The 22,829-nt window shown below is 37.7% G+C and overlaps 1 protein-coding gene across 3 annotated transcripts; it reads left to right on the forward strand.

The window, feature by feature from the left end:
* Positions 940-22,403, forward strand: LOC109835761 (probable E3 ubiquitin-protein ligase HIP1). 3 transcript variants are annotated; one of them, XM_020403774.1, is made up of 7 exons: positions 940-1,210; positions 2,096-3,947; positions 10,710-10,760; positions 20,501-20,599; positions 20,678-20,821; positions 21,455-21,630; positions 21,767-22,403. In XM_020403774.1, the coding sequence occupies exons 2-6, from the start codon at positions 2,214-2,216 to the stop codon at positions 21,584-21,586; spliced, it is 2,160 nt and encodes a 719-aa protein (XP_020259363.1). In that variant the 5' UTR covers positions 940-1,210; positions 2,096-2,213; the 3' UTR covers positions 21,587-21,630; positions 21,767-22,403. The 3 variants fall into 3 exon arrangements, with proteins under 3 accessions (XP_020259363.1, XP_020259362.1, XP_020259364.1); XM_020403773.1 differs by lacking the exon at positions 21,767-22,403 and having other exon boundaries at positions 21,455-21,761; XM_020403775.1 differs by lacking the exons at positions 10,710-10,760; positions 21,767-22,403 and having other exon boundaries at positions 21,455-21,761.

A 22,829-nucleotide genomic window follows, 5' to 3' on the forward strand; every position in this document is an offset into this window, starting at 1 on the left:
TGGACGCCCTTAGAGCATCTCCAACAGCTTCCCTATTTTATTGGTATTCTCACTTTTGGAGAATTTTGGGTTTTTTTTGGGTCCAACAGATTCCCCATCCTATTCCCCAAAATAGGGATGAAGGAGAAAAAAAGAGGAGTCTTCCCCAAATCTGGGGCATTCCTCAAATATTTGGGGAAATCTTTGTCATGAATGCAACACGTTCTTCAAGACGGGATGGAGGAGAAAATAAATATAAAACAAAATCCGTAATTACAAAAAAAAACCATGGGGGCAGTTCCAATGCATAAGAGCATCCCAAAATAGGGATGTAGAATATTTTTATTATTGTAATAAATGCATGATTCTTCAAAATGGGGAAACTGTTGGAGTTGGAGCAAATTTTTTTGGAGAATATGACTTTTGCTTCCCTATTTTGAAGAAATTTTTGGGAAAACTGTTGGAGATGCTCTTACATATCATTTATAAATAACAAAAAAATTTTCGAGATAAATCTTAAATTTATCTATTTGCAAATTAAACAGACGGGGATTAGTCTGGGCAGGTGCGAAAAGTTCAAGCCTCTGGGAGATTTTGCGGGAACACCCCAAAAGAGTTCACGTGGCTTGCGAGGTAATAAACAAAGTTCAGGGTTCTATGAAAATCCCTGAACTTCGAGGGGTTTTGTAAAATTAAACCTTTTTAAAAAATTATTAGAAAAAATCTTTTTTAAAATTACCGTTAATTAAATTTTTGGCTGGGAGCGGGAGTTTCAAAGCTGGCCGACTGTCAACCCCACAGTGAGGTCAAGGGGGCCCACACCAGGTTCGGAAGCAGTGTCGTCAGCGTCGGGGCACGAGTAACTAATTGCAATTTCTTTTTTTATTATTATAAATTAAATATTTATTTATTTGTTTTTTTGTTATTAAGGGAGGAGATTTTTCAGTAAAAAAAAAAAAATTCCTCCATTATTCTCTCCCATTTCCCAAACTTCACACACTCTCTCTCCTCTCTCTCCCCCCTCTCTCCTCCAAACCCTCATTTTTATTCTGTTCGATCATCAAATCCGTCTCTTTCTAACTTTGCTTTCTTGTGCTGAGAGAGAAAGAGGAAGGGTTTTTTTTGGGTTTCTCCTTTTCTCTTTTTTTTCCTTAAAAAATGATGAATTGAATCAATTTAATGGGTCTTTTGGTCTCCGATCGACCTGTTTCTGGATCTTATGAAGTTGTAGGTAATTTTTTTAACCAAATCTGATCTTATTATACTTTTTTGGAGATTTCAACGGTTGGTAAGTGGTAATTATTCCTGGAAATTTATTTATTTATTATCTTTTTTCTGAGGTTTAGCGAATCTGAGCTTTGGATGTTGTTTTGTTGAGATTTGAGCTTTGATGCTGAAGCTGGATTTTATTTTTTACTTTCGTTTTTTCTGGTAAAACTTCGATCTTTTTCAATTTTATCTTTGATGGTCTGTTTCTGGATCGGGATTAGATTCTTATCTTTTTTCCTTATTTTTTTAACCTTTTTTGTTTTATCTGTTTCTTATATCGTTGTATTGATCCTCTTATTTATTTTTTTGGGAGCTGTTTTGATCCGCGTCTGGAATTATTTCTTTATAGTAGTGTATCATGCAATGAGTCTTGTTGGTGACTAATTCAAAGATGGCGGCATAGGCATACGCCAATTTATATTGGCCATTGTAAGATCAAATAAAACTGGGGAATTATATGTCTGTAGTTCTTTTAGTACAAATCAGTATCATGTTACATGAATTTAGTGTATTTCTTGTCGTTCACTTTATTGCTACCATTGACGAGTGAAGTTACAGTCACTAGAATTGTTGGCATCAATCATGTTGAAGCCTGTTGATTATTAGGAAAATGGTGATATTATTTCCTTCATCCAGTATTTTTGTCTAGAGATTGTAGATTGATTGCCATTTTGTGGTTTGTTATAGGATTTAAATATTTAGTCTTAGTTTCATCTAATGTTGTTATGCTTGTCAGCGAGTTCATCGAACTCTGGTTTGTTAATTTTCAAAGCATATCATCATGCGATTTATTTTTTCTTGATTAACAGTTTCTGCTTTACCTCTGTGCATAATGTTCAAATTGCAGTTTGGAGGTTTGAGAACACAGCATAGTCATGGACAAACTTCACTGAAGCACTTTCAACTTCGCTGAAGCTCTATCGTGCCTGTCTTCATAAACATCAAAGGAAGAAGAGACCTTGGCGATGCAAAGTCAAAGGAGTTCCGGTGAACCCTTCGCTGAAATATTGGATTTTGATCATAGGTCAGGTTCGAGCACTGCTGCCATGGATCAGGATATTTATTGGAATAGCATGGTTCTCCATCCGTCAGAGGCCCAAAATTTACCAAACTATTTAGTCTCTTCCAGTGATACAAATATGCCATATGTAAATATGTCTGCTGAAGAGGGTCCCAGTTTGAGTATATGGAATTCAGGCGGAACTAGTTCTGGTGAAAATTCTTTAGACCCGAGAAACCATGATGAAACCAAAATGGAGCTTGGATGGCCAACTTCACCTGGAAGCAGCGGCCCAATTGAAGCAGACAACATGCTTTCTCTGGAAGACGATGACACCAATCTAAATACAACTCAAATTGATAATGATCAACAATTTTCATTTTCGTTAGGTTCAAACTTAAACGACGTATCTCAAGATCTAGAACACAATGTAGGCGATCAGGTCTCTGGATCAGTGTTGTTTTCACATCCTTACGTTCCGAGCTCAATAGAATGCGAGCATGGTCCATATTCTTCAACTTCCAATGGCACTTCTTCTGGAGTTCTTGGATTTATGGCAGGGGATTATGATGATAGGCCTGGAAGTTCATTAGATGGTAGAAGGTTAGCCTGTAAGAGAAAGAACATCGAAGGGCTCTCTGGACAGTCTTCAACAAGTGGAAGCTCAAATTTATTTCACGCAAGTCATAGCAATTCAGTTCATCCTGTTTCTGTTAGGACAAATGCTAGTGCTGGTATAAACATATCTAGCCCATCCAGTTGTTTACCTGGTACGAGTTCCTCTGGAGAACAGATGAATCCAAGATTTAGCAACATAAGTAGAGAAGCATCTCCAAATGGTTATATGGCAGCAAATGTGGCAGGAAATGCTGAACGTTCTCAGAGAAGTTTTCGATTGAGAATGAATCCTGCACTTCAACCTGATATCTATCCTCCTAATTTGTCTTCGTCGAGGAGTACCGCTCAGAATTCTAGTATTTGGTTACCCAGTGAACCATCTTCTAATCTCATGCCGTTTAACCAGAGATTGGAGCCTAGAACACTAGCTGCTGGCTCAAGTTCGCAGAATCTGCCTCATATGCCAGCTATTTTGGGGTCTTCCCGACCTAGGATCCCGTACCCTTTGATTTTACCTCCCAATTCAAGAAACGGCAATTCTTCAACCTCTGTAAATTCAGTGGAGACTTTGACTGCTATCCGAGAGGACACAATTTCCAGGAACACCCCAAGAAATGATGTGTTGATGCAGTCTTTGCTGGTTCCACCAACTGAAACCAGGAATTTCACACAGGACTCTGCAAATTGGAATGTTGCTAATGGGGGTGCTAGTATGACTGGAGCAGCAGCTCCTACATCAAGAGCTGGCATGAGTTCTGGTGTCCATTCATCAGCAGGATCAACATGGACACCTCATCAAAATCCTCCTACCCAATTTTCCCAAGGCTTAGCCGAGGCCATTCGTCGGTCTTTACTTGCATCAATTGGCTCTGAGTCTAGAGGTCGGAACAGCAACTTCATCTCGCAGCGGCCTGGTCAATCTTCCTTTCTAGAGGCAGGTCATCAATCTGCATCTGTTTCCCATGGCAATCAGCAATCACCTATGAGGACAGCACTTTTAATGGATAGACACAGTGACCGCATTCCCTTGTCAATGAGGAGTCTAGCTGCTAGAGAAGGGAGAAGTAGGATGATATCAGAGGTATGTTATCCTTAAAATCATTACAAATTTTATATATTTAAATTGCTATAAGTTTGTTTCCAAGTTATTGCGTGATATATTCTACTGATACATAATGCATATAAATGTATTTAGGAACTCCTGCACTATGAAGGATGCATTTATTTTGAAACTTACCAGTATATTTTGGCATAACTTGTACGAAAGCTACAGTTTACACAGCAGCTTTGGTACTATACTTTTGAAAATCCCTATTTTACAAACAGTCACTCTTTTGGAAATTTAAGGGTCACTTTGGATAAAAGTATAGGCATGCCACCATCCAAACTTTTTACGTGGCACCATTGGTACTATATTTTCTTGCACTTAGGCATAAACACAGATGTGAATCTTTGAAATAAGGCTACCTTTGTAGCATGAATCCGTCTTCATTATTTGTTTCTCTTTTTATACTTTTTAGCATTTCTTGAACCTCATCTCCTATGGTTTCTTCCTCTGGTACTTGTCGTGGTGAAGGCAGGAGTTTTTTTTGTGTGTGTGGTGGGGGGGGGGGCGGGGGGGGGGGAACTCATTAAAGAATGACAATTCTTATAATACAAAATTCTTAAATTATTCTTATAGATAACAAACCAAGTTGTGGTCAATGTTCTTTCATTGAACTAAGCTTGTCTATGATTGAATCCACACTAAATTTCTTAGCAATTTCTTTTTCTATGTACAAGATCAAGGAATCATTCAAGAACTAAATTTCCACTTAGTTTCGATGTTTTGTCTTCACTTTCTTCATGATCAAGAACGCTCATTCTAGTTGTCATTGTTACAAAAAGAGTAAGCATAAGCCTATTCAATTTTATCAATAAGTGAATAAATTGTTGACTTTCTTCACTGTTATAAATAGCGGTAAATAGCCCCGCAATAGCGGCGCTAATAGCGTTAGCGGTCACTTCCCGCGACGCTATCGCCCGCTACGCTATCGCGCAATAGCGGTGACATATTGTGGAATATGTCTGTTCGCAAAAGCGGCCAATAGTGTGTCATAACGGTAAATAGTGAGCGATTGCATTCAAAATTTGCTTTTTGACTGCTATTTAAAAGCGGTTTGAGGCTTATTTTTTTAAATTTAAACTCAACCATTGACCATTGCATTTCACCGTCTCCTGTGATTTTCAGCATACTCCCGTCACCTCTCATAGCCTCTGACACCTACTTTGATACTTCCTCTCACCTCCTTCACCGTGAGCTCCTCTTAGGACAGTCCTGTCATCACTAAGCTTTTCTTCTCGAAGATGACGATTTTTTGACTCCTTCAGTCATCTTCGGTATTACGTGATGGTTACATGTCTATTTCATGTTTAGGATCTCTTTAAATCTCTAATATGTACTTTTATATTTCTTAGATTTTTCTTTAATTTTTTTAGTATTTATACATATCTAAATTAGACCGCTATTTGACTTTGTTTTCTTTAATTTTTTTAGTATTTATACATATCTAAATTAGACCGCTATTTGACTTTGCGCTTTTTACCGTTATTTTACTAAATTAGACCGCTATTTGACTTTGCGCTTTTTACCGTTATTTTACCGCAATAGCCCGAAATAGACTTAGTGATGCCTCAACGCTACGCGACGCTATCGACAACCTTGACTTTCTTGTTCTTGTCAAGTCTGTATATAATTCTTGAATATTAGATAATTTTTGTAATTCGTGATTGGTTACTAACTATAACTTTTAATCTTTATGAAACCTGACAAATTGATAATACTATAGGGGGTGTTTGGTTCAATAGTGGACAAGAATAGGATTATGAATCCGATTTTTTATGGATTCCTATCAAATCCATTAAAAATTTTAAGACAAGTTTATGGATTCATGAAATCTTTTTTTTTTCCTTTCTATGTTTGTATCATAACATGAAAAAATAGAATCTAACTTTATAGAAACTCTCCAATTCCTATTCTTTAGTTTGATTTGGAATGAGAATAGGATTCGGTCTCGTAATAATATAGGGTTTGTGAAGAAATGGAATCCAAAAAAAAGAGGGAGAATAGTACGGGTGTGTCAGCTTTTTGCCCCAAATCCTCCCAAGTCATTAGGATTTGGATTTCTAAAAAATCACCATACTTTTTAACTTTATAGATTTTGAAATTTATAAATTTGTTGTGAAACAAACTCAGGAATAAGATTCATAAAGAATCCTTTATTTACGATTTTGTCCCTGTCAGATTCAATTCCTAATCCTATTCCTTAAAAAAGGGTGAAACAAACACCCCTAAGTGACACCATTGAAATTTATTTCAAACAATAAAGAAATTAAAGAAGCATGATTATTTGAGAAAAGGGAACCGTCTATAGTATGCATATACTCTAAAATTGAACTAGAGATATGTAAACAATAATGCAAATGATCCAGGTAGAGTCAAGTACACTACGGGATTTCTATACTTTTTTAAAGATGTAAATGGCAGAAAGAAAAAGTAATATGTGTTGCACATATAAATCAAGCAAAACTTTCTTTAGATCATGTTCAATATATAAAAATATTATCTCATCTTAGAAAAATAAATTAACCTCAAACAATTAATATAAAGATTCAAACTTTTAGTATTTATTATCCTAAACTGTTAGAATGTAAGACTTCGAAGCGAATCAAAACCCTAACGGGGGAAACATTGTTATGTTTGGAGGAAACAAAATCCTCAATACTTAGATAAAAATTAACAAATCAAAGTCACTATACTGGCACCAATCAATTGAGAGTTAAATTGATAAGAAGAGAGATTGTCTAAATCAACAAAAATAAAGTAGGTTTAAACTTTCTAGGTTACATTGTTGATGGTTCTGCGTAAGGAGTTGAAAAGAAATGACATTCTTAAGAAGATGAGGAGTTGGAGAAGGAAATTAGACATTGCCGTTTGAGTATTTCACAAACATGGTCTTGAGAATTGCGATTTGGGATTTTAGATTTCTTTCCAGTGTTGGTATTCTGTGAATAAGTTTGAAGGATTGGGTTATTTAGTTTGGGTACATAGACATAAATGGACCCGTTATCCAATTAGATTTTTAAATTAATAAGCCCACAAAACTTATATACATAAAATTATATGTATGTGAAAAAAAATTTCAAAATGTTTTTTTCCTTTGCCCCCCCTCCCCCCTTGTCTTCACCCCTGCTGCTTATGATTTTCGTTCTCTATTTGATACGATTGCTGAACTCTTGATCCTAGAAGAATCCCGTTTACTTATCGCTTAATCTTAAAATGATTTTTGCAATCTTTTACTTCAAATCTATCTAAGCATGGGGTTGGGATACTTCAACTGTATTGACCGGGACATGTCCCGCTGTAATCTCCTTTGTTCAGCTGACCCAAAATTCATCTTGGCCCGCCCTCAAGTTTAGTTTCTTCATTGATCTTAAATCGATCACTTCACTTTCATGACCATCTAATGCTTCTTCTGAAAACTAGACATCATTGCCAATACAACCTTTGCAACCACTTAAATGCCTTGTCATTTCTAGACTTGCTCCCTTTGGCTACCTATTACTTTCTCTGGCTAATGTTTTTTTGTTTATTTTCCTTTTTCTCACCGTGCCTCCTTTTTAAGACATACACCATTTACATATGCACCAAAAAAAGGGGAAAAGAAAAAGAAAAAAGGAAAAAAAAGAGATTTATGAACTTTAGGGTAGCAACTAAACTTTACTCCACTTGAATCCCTAGAACTTCCCTCAGGTTTGACCCTTTTTCCCACCTATTGGCTTATCAGTTGAAATTTCTCCCGAAACCTTGCTTTGCAAGTTGTTCGAAAGATTGATCACTTCCTCCTCAAGACCATCTACTGGTTTAGAATGGTCACGTGGAAACCTCAACTGAACTTTGTTAGTGGCCAATGGATCCTCATCGTTGAATTCAGTATCTCACCTACCTTATCACAAGCAATGTAGCACAACCATCAAATTACGCCCTCCTTCTATGCTTTACTATGAAACTGCCCATGAAATAGAGCCAATATACATGGTGGAAAACCTCTTGATGATGTTGTCTTTGACATTTATATGGAAATTTCACAAGACCAAAGAAGGCCTTTACTTCCGACTCTAAGTGCATGTGCAACTAATTTGACCCAACAACTGTATCGCCTTTAAGTTTCACTCCTAAAGTAACATATTCTTCTTTGTATATTTAATAAGCAGAAGCTTCCTTGTGCACCGATTGTTTTTCCTTGGCCACACAATGGTAACTCTTGCCCTAAAACTTCTTCGTCTGTAAATTGATTTGAATAGCATTTTCCTGCTATTTAACACTACTGTCACACAATGAATGTGGTTCTGGTACAAAATTCTTGAACTAGGACCTTATACTCTTTCCTTAATGCTCCTTTGGACTCACAAGTCATAATAATTTCCCTTGTTTACCTTTTCCTGAGATAGCAATCTCTATCCCTTGGTTGATGTAAGGTATTTATGGCGTCTTTTTCGCTATAGGACTGTTCACCATCATTCTGTTCACCATCATTCGGCTAGTCATTCCTAGCTTAATTTTGTCCTATTATATTCCCTACTCGCAAGCTCTTTTCAAGTACCACAAGACGATAAAAACAGGTTTGGAGGAACAACAAGTTTAATATTAAGATAATTCTTTAATATAAATAGATGTTGAAAACTATTCTTGTACATGTGTCAACTGTCAAGTTATAGTACAATTGAGGAAATAATCTGAGAAAATAACAAGTAGTTCTCAGCAATTTTCTACTGTAGATAAGATGATGTTGGTAATATGAAATCCAATCTGCTCCAGGAAGCTTGCAAAAGACTATTGATGCACCTAATGTCAACCCAAACATTCACTAGGTGTTGCTGATTTTTGGACCAGGGGCTAGTTGGGCTAATAATTTGACACCCGTCGTGGACTGATGTGGTAGCATCCAAGTGGAAGGCTGGCTCGTAGTTATTTGAGCATTCTTCAGAAAAGCAGTACATACACTTAGTAGTAAGTCGAAAGCAATAGCATTCATACATAATCCATGCAACCTTATAAGTACCTAATGCTGCAACCTTCAGTTGGGCATGAAGTAGATAAAAGATAGAGTAAATGACTGAGAGGTAGCTAACAAGGGTTAAATTCTGTTGAGCAAGCGTTACTAGTTCAATATTGTTGATTACGACAAGCACAATTCAGACTAGGACCGAGTTTTTTGGATTAAAATATGGTATCTTACTAAAATTGGATTCTTGGACAATTTGAAGTAGGATTATTTTGGATTCGATTAGGATTAGAATAATTCAGTTATACTTTTAAATCATTAAATTAAATAATTATTATCTAAACATTAATTTTTAATTTTATAAATTATTAAAGTAACATCAAGTTGTTATAAATGATTATAGTTAAATATGTAAAAACTTAAAATTATAAAAAAGTAAAACAATAATGTAGTGGTAAAGTTCATAACTAAAAGCAAGTAAAATACTTCTAAGATAGCTCATAAAAGTATATGATTAAAAATTATTCTTGTCAAATCAGTACATTTCCAGTCTCTTCAAAAATTATATTAAATAACTATTACTAATGAACATAGTTTTTATTATTTAATTAGTAAAATATTGTTTTAGTAGATTATTATATTCTTATTATTTTATTTTATATAGTTTATTTATAATAGGATAGATTACAATTTTCTCTTCCAAAGTTTACCTTGATTGAATATATTCTCCTTATAATTTATTCAGTATAATTTTTATAACAAAAATTGTCTTTATTTTAAAATGTCCCATGACAAAAAGCATCCTTATTTTTATGCACATTTTATATTTTAGAAAAAAACTCTATATTCAAATGTTAGAATTTTTTTTCAAATTTATATTAGATTTAAGATAAGAATTATCGATGGAAGATATTAAAGATTATTGGATGTCAAATCAAGAGGTTAAGTACAGGGAAAATGTAAGTGAAGTCACTTTTTAGTTTTTGTTAAAGGAATTGCTAAGGAAAAGGGGAGAGTGAAATCGTAAAAATGATATCTCAATCCCAAGTTTGAGGTTTGGATTCTTTTTGAGATTTTGCTCATTAGAATATATCCAGTAGGCTTGTTTTTGGATTCGTAGTCCTAGTTTTGATAAATAATTTTCTAGCACCTTAACTTTAAATCCGAATCCTAATTCTAAATGAATAACACCTTAAATTTAAATCTGAATCCTACTGCTAAACAAATAACACCTTAAATTTAAATCGTAATCCTAGTCTTGAGCAAATAACACCTTGAGTAGAAATCCTAAGGAAGTTCTTACACTAGTCTACAATCCTAAACCAATAACACCACTTAACTGTGCTTCAAGCGGTGATGTTTACTTGTAAAGATGTTGCACAAACAACAGAGTGTAGAGTATGGAGCTATATAGGATCCTAAGATTAACTTAAGTAATAATAAATGAGCTAGAGATCCATCACTCCACTTAGTCTACTCCCGTTAATATTCTTTTCTTTCTCAATTATACTTGTCTCTTTTGGTAATACGAAGTTGATCTTCTCTTTGGCAAGTTCTTCAATGTGTTGAACCTTGAAGTCCTTATTTCCGTGTCTAGCATGCCACACAAATTCCTTTTTCCCGTCCCCTACTCTTATCCCATTACTGTTTCTTCATTCATCAAATGAATAGAAAACATCTTAGATAACATCTGTTTCATTTTCATAATATTTATTTTTTTGCCATGTGAAGTAATGTTTAGTGGCACTCTTTGGTATTTAGCTCATTTTTTGAATTATTTTTCCATTTCTGCCTAACAGATTAGGAATGCATTGGATCTCATGCGCAGAGGAGAAAATTTGCGATTCGAGGTCAGTTTTCAAGCTACTGCTTTGCGGAAGATACAATTAACGAATTTCGTAATTTAATTTTTTTAATTTTTAGACATCTCAATGCCCTCTTCAAAGAAGCGGGGTTATTGGTGAGGGTGCACACTAAATGGGTTGAGCTTTGGAACTTTGTTTATGGTTATTTTCTTGTAAATAAGAAAATTCATTATGTGCACGTTATGTTGCATGGGTACGAGTATGGGTGCGGGTACGAGTATGGGTGCGGATACGAGGCGACATCAAATTTGTAAAAGGTAGGATATGAGGACATGACTATATAAATATTTATATACACATATATTATATATTGAAGTTAATAATGTATATGAGAACAAGGATGATAATTAAAATCCTATAACAATTTTGTGTTTCTTTTAGGGTTTTTTTATATGAAACCACCTTAACTTTTGCCCAAATAACAACCTACCCCCTTATTTTTTTAGTATAAATTACCTTAGTTTGCTTACATGTTCTCAATGTCACACCTTTACTACCATTCAGCCTAAAGAAATTCAAAAATACCCACTTTACCCTTCTCCTCTATCCGCGTTCTTCCTTCCCTTTCCCTCTCTATCCATTCTCCTTCCCGTTCTCCCCACCTCATCCCTTCCCTCTCCTCTCTGTCTTCTCTTCATCCTCCACTTCCACCATCTATACACCTCTAGGGTTTCTTCAAACCCTAATTTCTTATCTCCTCTCCTTTTCCTCCACCAATGGCCTCCTGCACCTCCTCCCTTTTTTCTCCTCTTCACCTTCCCATCCACCACCCCTCCATCATCTCCTCCATTTCTGGGGTTTCTTCAAACTCTTAACCTCTTTCCTCCTTTCTTCCCCCCCTCCTTCCCCCTCTCCTCTCCTCTCCTCCATTCTTACCCCTCACCTCCTCTTTCTCCTCTCTCTCCACTCTTGCTGCCGCCCTCCTTCCTTCCTTCTCTTTTTCCACCGACCTCACCAACTTCCTTCCCCCTCTCATCTTCCTCCCTCTCCTTTTTTCTCTTGGGTTAGATTGAGGAGTGTTATAGTAATTTCATATATATTTTTTTAAAATAGAAAATACTTAAAAGTGTAACATTGAGAACATGCAAGTAAATTAAGGTGGTTTACATCCAAAAAAAAAAAAAACCAAGATGGTAAACTGCAAATTGGCCACTAGTTAAGTTGATTTTCATGTCAAAAGCCTTTCTTTTATTATGCGGATTATAAATTGGAAAATCCCTAGTTTTCCAATTAGGCATCCAAACGATCATTCAGAATCATAATTCATATAATTCATAAGCTGACCTATGTCCAATGGGTTTCAAGAAGTGGATGTGAAGTGTATGATATATGTCTAAGTGTTTTAAATTAAAACATGTATAATTGAGTACATGCCCGAATAAATGTATGCATACATGCAAGGAGTGTCCAAGGAGTTGGGTACTAGTATGGGTATGTGTCCTATGGGAACGACTTTAGATTAGAAGTACCCAGGTAACATAGTGTGCATGTGCCTAATTATTTTCTAAAATTATCTAGCTTCGGTAATCAGGATTGCTACACATGAATTTTAATTCTGTGCCGACTTCATAACATTGAACTGTTATAACTGGATGCTTGTTCGGTGTACAGTCATGACCTATAGCTTAAGAGTGGGTATCAGATTAGGGTGGATCAGGTTTAGTCTGGATCAAGTTTGAAGTGTTTATCAAACTTGTCTAATTTGTACCTAACCTAAGTATAATCCAATTACTTGAATGCTTAGGGTTAAATAAAAACTAAACATATTTTTCCAATTTAAACAGAAAAGTCATATTCAATAAAGAAGATAAAAATCAAGTTTTGCAAATCATAGTTAAAGGTTTAAATGAAAACTCACCATTGAGAACATAACTGACGTAGACGTAGACCGATCGGATATCGTTCCGATGTTGACGAGCCCTAATAATAGCAGGTATTTCACGAGCTTGAATCCACAAGCTCCAAGTTTCTCAAGTTTGAGAACGAAAACAAGGAGAAAAATTCTCTTAATTGAATAATTGAAGAGTTAATAATAGATACAAAAGGAACTAATATTTATAGCCAACTAACCCTATCCTAACCCTAATAAAAAAGAAACTCTAATCCTAAAAGAAAATAACCAAAACAAAACTCCTTTCCTATTCTGTTTGCCGAGTAGTACTGCCCTTCGTGTCGACTGAACATGAGTCGACTAAGTATGTCGAGTAGTACTGCCCTTCGTGTCGACTGATATGTGTCGACTAACACCATCCTTCGTGTCGACTGGGGTGTGTCGTTCCATCCTGTCGACTGGGGTCTCGTCTGGGGTCTCGTCTGGATCCGCCATGTTGAATGCCTTAGACATAGCCATTCCTTCTGGAAGATTCACAACATATGCATTGTCATTGATCTTTTTGAGAATATTGAACGGTCCATATCTTTTCAGTTTAAACTTGCTGTATGTTCCAGCCGGCATCCGTTTTTTCTGTAAATAAACCATTACCATGTCTCCTTCATTGAACATCTTGAGTCGCCTCTTCTTGTCCGCTCTCGTTTTGAACTTTGTATTAGCCTTCTCTAGCTTTGTACGCATTTCCTCCTGAATGTTGAAAGTATTCTCGGTCATTGAACTTGCTGCCTCGCTGAACTTGCTACTTGTCGGCAACTTCAACAAATATTGGAGATATCGAGGGGTCTTCCTGTAAACAATGGAAAAAAGGAGACATACCTGTGGAACTATGAACATTCAAGTTGTAGGCGAATTTAGCTTGAGGTATAGCTTGATCCCACATCTTTGGCTTCTCTTCACATATGCATCGAATCAAGTTCCCAAAATCCGATTGACCATTTCTGTTTGTCCATCCGTTTGAGGGTGTGCTGTGCTAGAATACTTAAATAAAGTTTCAAATCGTCGCCACATAGTCGTCCAAAAAGTCGTCAAGAACCTAGTATCCCTATCCGAGACAATCGAACTAGGAACACCATATAGTCGAACCACTTCTTGAAAGAACAATCGTGCAACATATGGTGCATCCGACATCTTGCGGCATGGAATAAAGTGAGCCATCTTAGAAAATCGATCCACTATTACAAAGACCGAATCCACGCCTCTTTGTGTTCGGGGAAGTCTCAACATAAAGTCCATACTCAAATCTTCCTAGATATCCTTGAGCACAAGTAGAGGAGTATACAAACCAGTATTCTGCACTTGTCCCTTTGCAACTTGGCACACTTGACAACTCCTCACAAGTATCGCCACATCCTTCCTCAAACTCGACCAATAGTATCTCTCCTCAAGACTCAAAATAATCTTGTCTCGCTCAATGTGTCCACCAAGCCCACTACCATGTAAATCTCAAACTATCTTTTTTCTCAATGACGTCCTGAGAATACAAAGCCGATTTCCTTTAAACAGAAAGCCGTCCATGATAACGAAGTCTCCTGTTTGTCTTGTCGAACACTTTGCCCAAATCTCCTGAAAGTCTTCATCATCAACATAAAGCTCTTTTAAACAGTCAAAAGCAACAACTTCACTTCGCAATACGCTCAACAAGGATACCCGCCGACTCAAAGTATCGAGTACCTTATTGTCGACTGCTGATTTATGTCGCAAAGTAAAATTAAACTGCTCAAAATACAAAGCCCAACGGCTATGCATTTTGTTGATATGCTTTTGATTCTTGACGTGCTGAAGAGACTAATGATCGGGGTAAATCACGAAGTCGTTAGCAATGAGGTAACTTTCCCAAGTCTTCAAAGAGCGATAAACAACATATAATTCCTGCTCATAAGTACTCCACTTCTGCCGAACTTCCTGCTCATAAGTACTCCAATTCTCGCTCAAGAAAGCAATGGGGCGTTTCTCTTGAGAGAGGACTGCTCTAATACCTACACCACACGCGTCACACTTAAGCACAAAGAGCTTGTTAAAATCTGGAAACGCCAATATAGGTGCAGTAGTAATCTTCTCCTTGATAAGAACAAAAGCTATATAATGCTTCATCGGTCCACTCGAAAACACCCTTCTTCAAGCAATCCGTCATGGGAGCAACTATAGAATTGAAATTGCGAATGAAACGTCGATAAAAAGATGCTAATCCATGAAAGCTTCTTACTTCAGTAGCACTTTCTGGAGTCGGCCAATCCTTGATTGCCTTGACTTTATCTTCGTCGACTTGGATTCCCTGTGAGCTCACCACGAATCCCAAGAACACAAGTTGAGTCGTCAAGAACATGCACTTCTTAAGGTTGATGTAAAGTTCATTCTCCTTTAACACTTGGAAGCACTGTTATAAATAACGGTAAATAGCCCCGTAATAGCGACGCTAATAGCGTTAGCGGTCCCTTCCCGCGATGCTATCGCCCGCTACGCTATCGCGCAATAGCGGTGACATATTGCGGAATATGTATGTTCGCAAAAACGATCAATAGTGTATCATAACGGTGAATAGTGAGCGATTGTATACGAAATTTGCTTTTTGACTGCTATTTAAAAGCGGCTTGAGGCTTATTTTTTTGAAAATTAAACTTAACCCTTGACCATTACATTCCACCGTCTCCTGTGATTTTCAGCATACTCCCGTCACTTCTCATAGCCTCTGACACCTACCTTGATACTTCCTCTCACCTCCTTCACCATAACCTCCTCTTAGGGCAGTCCTGTCACCGCTAAGCTTTTCTTCTCGAAGATGACTTTTTGACTTCTTCAGTCATCTTCAGTATTACGTGATGGTATATGTCTATTTCATGTTTAGGATCTTTTTAAATCATCCAATATGTACTTTTAGATTTCTTAGATTTTTCTATGTTTAGGATCTTTTTAAATCATCCAATATGTACTTTTAGATTTCTTAGATTTTTCTTTAATTTTTTTTAGTATTTATACATCTTTTAGATTTCTTAGATTTTTCTTTAATTTTTTTTAGTATTTATACATATCTAAATTAGACCGTTATTTAACTTTGCGTTTTTATCGTTATTTTGCCGCAATAGCCCGAAATAGCCTTAGCGATGCCTCATCGCTATGCGACGCTATCCGCTATCGATAATCTTGCTTGGAAGACCTCTCGGAGATGCAACATATGTTCATGTTCATCTCGGCTATAGATGGGAACGTCATCAAAGTAGACGACTACAAATCTTCCCAAGAAAGGCTTCAGAATTTGGTTCATCAAACGTATAAAGGTGTTTGGAGCGTTCGATAACCCAAAAGGCATCACTAACCATTCTCAGAGGCCCTTACTGCTTTTGAAAGCAGTCTTTCACTCATCGCCTGGCCTGATTCGGATCTGATGATACCCACTCTACAAGTAGATCTTTGAAAAGATGCTCGCACTTCCCAACTGGTCTAGCATGTCATCTAACCGAGGAATTTAAAACCTGTAGCGAATTATGATTTTGTTAATGGCCCTACTATCCACACATATCCGCCAACTTTCATCCTTTGGTGTCAACAGTGCTGGAACTGCGCATGGATTCATACTCTCTCGAACGTGACCCTTCTTAATGAGGTCCTCAATGGTATCCTATAGGATCTTTTTTTCCTGCAGGTTCATGCGATAGTGAGGGAGATTAGGAAGTACCGAACCTGGAATAAAATCGATGTGGTGCTGTATATCACTCATGGGAGGGAGTCCCTCTGGTAGCTCTTCAGGAACAAAATTCAAATTCCTTAAGCAACGACTTCATCTTCTCTGGGATCTCAATGAGTGTCTTCACTTACTCATTCACCACTAAGGCAAACCTCTGCTTCAACTCTTTTGACTTGGCCAGAAAACTCTCCCTTGTTGTAAAGAGAAGTATGTTTGGAATTTTAACCTTTGGGGCTCTTTGGAGAGGGTGGAATAGGTGGTATGATGATCTTTTTATTCATACACACGAAAGAGTATTCGTTCTTCTTGCCGCCATGCTTGGCGTCAACATCATACTGCCACGGCCGTCCCAACAATACATGGCACGCGTCCATATCCACAACATCACAAGCAACATAATCGTTATAAATCTTGTCTAGTGATAGTGGCACGCGACATACTTCGGTCACCTTCACGGAGGGACCCTTCTTGATCCATTCGATGGTATAAGACACATGCTTGATCTCGGTTGGCAATTTCAAGTGATCCACCAAGACCTTTGACACTATATTCTCACAGTTTTCATTATCAACGATGATGGTGCACACCTTGTTATTAACTGAACACCTAGAAAAGAAGATTTGATATGGTTGTGAAGAATCTGGAGTCTTCTGGGCGCACTGGAGTCGTTGAACAACACACGACACGTTATCGCCCTTAATCTCGGCAACCTATTCCTCATACTCTTCGTCAGATGCTCTGTGTCCGTCTTCTGCCTCTTTATAATCCGCTATATTGACCTTCTGCCGCTGCGGGCACTCGTTGGACTTATGTCCTGGTTGGAGACATCGGAAACACTTCCCTACAGTCGGCTTGGCATATTGATTTGATTGAGTTATCTGGGGCGGTGGTTGATTTGTCGACCGCTCGTCTGATTGTGAAGGATTAGACTGATCAGCCGTTTTTGGCCCTGTCTACTCACCTCTTGTCTTCTCGGCCGAACTTCCTTGATCGGTTCGCCTGAAAGGTGGTGTCTTGGAGGCCAATCTTTTCGCCTTGAGAGCCATGTTATGGGCTTCGTCCATAGAGTACTTCAAACATTCGATATATTTTGTCGCGAGTTGCTCCTTGCTCATAGACAAATCACAACGAGAAGTAAGACAGAAGAACTCTTCGGTATTGGTGCTTACTGATCTGAGTCCTTGACGGCATTGCTCGAACTGGTTGTAGAGAAGTTGTTGATAGTCGGATGGTAGGAACCTAGCTTGTAGTAATTACTTCATGCGTCGTCAAACCCGAGCTGGTTGCTTGTTTTATCGCCGCCTAGTGTTTTGTCTTATCCCACCAGGCCGCGGCTCCTCCTTTGAGACGATATGCCACAAACTTTACTTGGTTTGCTTCGGGAATATTAGCCATCTCAAAAAACTTCTCCACTTCGTAGAGCAAATCCAGAAAAGCCTTTATGTTCAGATTTCCTCCAAAGGAAGGGAGCTCTACCTTCATCCGGTACTCTTGATCGTGGTGATGTCCGCCCTGTCGGTGATAGTTACAACGAGGGTTGAAGCCTCTGCCCGACCTCTACCATAAGATCGTCCTCCTTCTTCATTCGAGACGTTGTCGTACCATGGTCCCTCAAATTAGGCACCATAGTCCGCTCTTTCGTCACTGGATTCATCATGGGAGGGGTTGGTTGGGATGTCGTCTATGATGTAGAAGGGGTTGATATGGAGGAGGTTGGTATGGAGGGGGTTGATATGGATGTGGTTGGTTTGGACGTGGTTGATTTGGAGGGGGATAAACTGGAAGGGTTTGAGGATTGTACGGGGGTGGATGTCGGGGTAGTCTAACTCTGGATCCAGTTAGGTGAAGACCGTCGGCGAAATTATTCTCATTGTTGAGGTGAAGGGTAAGTCCTTCAATGACTTGTTGAAGGTTCTAAAGAGACGCCTCTAACGTGTCAAATCTTCCATCCATAGAATCCATCATCGCGGAAAGATCCTGTAGAGAAAGCTCCTCGCCGTCACCTGCCATTGTCGAGGATGTTGAAGCCGAAGCTTTGATACCACTTGACACAGACGTAGAAACAGAGAGGCCGATCGGATATCATTCTAATGCCGACGAGTCCTGACAATAGTAGGTATTTCACGAGCTTGAATCCACAAGCTCCAAGTTTCTCAAGTTTGAGAACGAAAACAAGGAGAAAAATTCTCTTAATTGAATAATTAAAAAGTTAATAATAGATTTACAAAAGGAACTAATATTTATAGCCAACTAACCCTATCCTAACCCTAATCAAAAAGAAACTCTAATCCTAAAAGGAAATAACCAAAGCAAAACTCATTTCCTATTCTGTTTGCCGAGTAGACACGAGGCGTGCCGAGTAGTACCGCCTTTCGTGTCGACTGGACATGAGTCGACTAAGTATGTCGAGTAGTACTGCCCTTCGTGTCGACTGGCATGTGTCGACTAACATCGCCCTTCGTGTCAACTGGGTCTCGTCCTGTCGATTGGGGTCTCGGCTGGGTCGCTTTGACTCGATTCGTCATCTCGACTCGTCGCCTCGAGTCGTCTGTTCGTCTAGGCTGGTTTGAGTCTCGTCTTGTCTCGTCCATCTGTTTAATCGTCTCGACTGTCGACTCGACTCGAGTTGAGATGTCTAGTCGTCGTCCGCTGATGTCGTTTCGGTTGTGTAGATCTCCTGTATCAATAACGGAGTTTCCAATTTAAGCTTAAGTCACCTTCAATAAAGAAGATATGATATCAAGCCTGTGAACCATAGTTCAAATGTTCAATATCAAATTCATCCTTGATCCAAGTCAGTGAAAAAAATGAGCTGCCAAAGAATTAGCACAAATCCACAGAATGAGGGGTAATTATCTTACCTCATTTGTCGTTTCTAAATGTTAACCTTTGTGCAAAATTCTATTACTGGATCATGATATAATCTAACAATTCAGGATCTCTTCAGTTGGTGGAGCTTAATGCTAGCCCTGAAGAGTGCATCCCTCCATTATTGGAGGATGGTATGGATTTGGTTGGCCAAAATCAGGTAGTGAGGGAAGGAAGGAAGAAGGGGAACTTAAGATTAAAGTAGGTTTTTAGTGTTTAAATATGTGAGAATTGGCAGTTTCCGTAGTTTTGAGCTTAAAAACTAATAATTGCAAGTGGAAACTATAAACTACTTTGTAAATGGGTCATATCAAATAGACCCTTTTCTGATATACACCCGCTAAGTCTACGAGTTTCGTGGTGGTTCAGATTAAATTGGTGGGTCAGGTGAAAGTTGCCACCCTTGTAGCTTCTCTTCCATTAGTCAAGCAACAACACAAGAAGAATTTACAACTTTAGCAAGAATGCTTATGCGGGCTTATGGGCTGAGCCTTTTTTCCTTTCTTCTCTATTACTTACTAGGTGGCATCAGGTGCAATTGAATGTTAATAAGATTCTATTCTGGTCTTGAGATTTTTAACATTGAAGATGTGTGGTCTTTAGTGGCCTGTGAAATTGCCGGTCATGCAATTAAAGCAAAACTGGAAGTTCTTTCTTTGTTCTAATTGTGTTTTAACTTGCCTTCTGTTCATTATTTCTTGTTTCATATCACTAATCTGTTCTGGACTTTCATGTACTAAAATTTGCAGCCACCTCCGTCAAGTCTCTATGATTAGGATATACATTTAGTTCAGTTAGTGGCTTTTGAAGTGTCTCTGTGTGCAATTAAAGCAAAGCCAGAAATTTGCTCTTTGTTCCTGTCGTGCATTTAACTAGGGGTTTTTTCTCCTACTAATTACTATGTTTTGTTAATGTATCGTGTATCTGTTTGGGAGTTTCATATATTGCAACCTCCTCTGTCAGGTCCTGTTGAATATATATATATGGCCATTTAGGTCCAATTTGTTTAGTGGCCAGTCCTGAACATAGCTGTTCATGCAATAAATCAAAACCAGAAGTTTGCTCTTTGTTGCCTTCTTGATTCTGTTCACTGTTCTTTTGGTTTTGTTTTGTTTCTTGTCGTTTGTCAGGAGTTTCATATATTGCAACCACCTCCGTCAAAGTCTTTTTGAATGGGACTGGTGCTGATTATCTCCAATTTGGGCCCGTTAGCTTTGTTTTTTTAATTTCTGAGCTCTGTATAACATATTCAGGACAATTTGACATCCTCTGGTTGTAACTATACAGGATGTTTTTATGCTTGACCATCCTGTATTTCATGGGGTGGCAGACCTGCATGATCGGCACAGAGACATGAGGCTTGATGTGGATAATATGTCTTATGAGGTGAAGTCTTGGCAAACATTCAGTTATTGTTGCCTTCTGATTTTAGGTTATTGAACTCAAATATTTCATGGATTGTAGGAATTATTGGCGTTGGAAGAGAGGATAGGAAATGTTAGCACTGGATTGGGTGAGGAAACAATTATGAAGTGCCTGAAGCAGAGGAAACATTTCGTCATTGGAGTGGGGGCAACAGTTGAAACTGAACCATGCTGTATCTGTCAGGTAAAATCTCTACTATGAGCCTTCTGTTGCTTCCCTCTCTTCCCCATCTTTTTTATCTGTTGGTTTATTTATTTATTATATATGATGATTGTTGATGGCCAGAGGATCCAAATTTCTTGTTCAAAATTCATGTGTTACGTTCGTCATTCATCCATATACATCACTTATGAGTTGTTTACCCCCAAAAGATCAGCAGCGCTATCTAGTGGAATTTTGTTAACTTAGGCTGACTGATATGCGTATCTTTCATGTCTCTTACTAAGCCTTTCAAATACTAAACAGTGAGCAGCTGATTTCCATTTGCTCCCCTCACATTACAAAAATTGTTAATTTGCATCCAGTACGTGTTAAAATTTAAATTTGCATAGAAGTTAAAACAGGAAAAATCAATATAACGAAAATAGAAGTACACTGTTTGTATTGCATCCATCAAATTGTTGAACTCACGGCCAGTTTTTCTGAAGCAAATGTAGTTTATTGTTTATTGTTCTATATTATTGCATCCCGTTATGTGTATTTATAGTCTGAAATTTAAGATCAGTCTGAAACATTTAATTGTTGTATGATAAAAATAATTTTTTGACTGTTACTATCCACTAATACATTTTTCTATCTTCTGTAAAATAATTGCAGGAGGAATATACGGTAGGAGAAGACCTCGGCGTGCTGGACTGTGGACATGATTTCCACACTGCTTGCATTAAACAGTGGCTAACGCACAAGAACTTGTGCCCAATTTGTAAAACTACAGGTCTTGTCACCTGAAGGGCTCGAGCATACCTCAGCATTGGCGGAATTCAAAAATATTGGTCGACAATACCTCTATTAACTTTATTTCATTTAATATCCTGCAAAAAAATTTTCTACCGATTCTATAAAGTACATTATTGGTACTAAGTAGTTAAGATGCTTCTTTGGTAAAGAAAATTTAATTTCCTTCTGTAGGTCTTATTGATGCCTCATATATCAAGGATATGTTGTGCTTCTCAGTTCAAATGCTCAATTTCCAAGTACATAATGTGTTCTGATTGCCGGGCAAGATATAGCCTGATAGTGAGTATAATTACCAATATTGCTAGCGGAATGCGAGGGTCTAAAATTTGATATGTTGCAGGCCAGGAGGAATTAATGCATATTTCAAACATATTTTCTTTTGTAATTATATTTTGTAGATTGCAACTAATTAAGAAGCCAAAGGAGGTTTTACATGCAATAGCATACGTTCTTAAAGAATCTGTGAATGAAGAGTGTCTTCATGCCAATTTCGTGCGCTGGCCATGTTCAGCATTCAAGAAACAGAACAGACATTTGAGCCCATATCTGAATTCCCAATGTGTACATCTCGAGTCTGTGCATGACCACATCAAAGTATCCATGTGCACAAATGGGGGTTTCCAAAATCTTTTGGCTATGTAGATGCATATTATACTGTACAAAGGTTTTGATGGCGAGGTAAAGAAGAAAAAGAAAACCTTTTAGCTCATTTTTCATCCTGTCAAAAATCGATTTTACGGTAGAGATGCTTTGACCTCCCCCACAATGCCTGTTGGGATTATGATCTTCACCGTAACGATGTTGTCCATTGATCAAATTATTTTGCGGATTGGATTTCATTTGACTATCTATGGTTTCGTTGTGTGCGAATGGGGTAGAATTTTGTATCGATGTATCACTGTGTTAATTAAGTATTTCTCTGTTTAAGTCATTCTCTATAAGAGGTGGAATAAAGTATCCTGGTTGAAGCGTAACGATCACATGTTTGCAATGCAATTTATATCTCATAAAAGCTCCAATTCTTCCTCAAATCTAACAAATGATTTTAAATTAACAGATAAACTTTGTTGGGTTTAAGGGTATCAAAACAATACAATTTTTCTAAATTTTATAGCATATAGTCTCAACGATCCTAGATTGATGTATGACGCATAACGAGCAAATTCATGGACAAGTGGGACATTGACGAGTTAAATGCGGATGCTGATGAATTGTTTACATGATCACAAAAAGA

The sequence above is a fragment of the Asparagus officinalis genome, chromosome 3, assembly GCF_001876935.1.
Source record: "Asparagus officinalis chromosome 3, Aspof.V1, whole genome shotgun sequence".
Taxonomy (NCBI): domain Eukaryota; kingdom Viridiplantae; phylum Streptophyta; class Magnoliopsida; order Asparagales; family Asparagaceae; genus Asparagus; species Asparagus officinalis.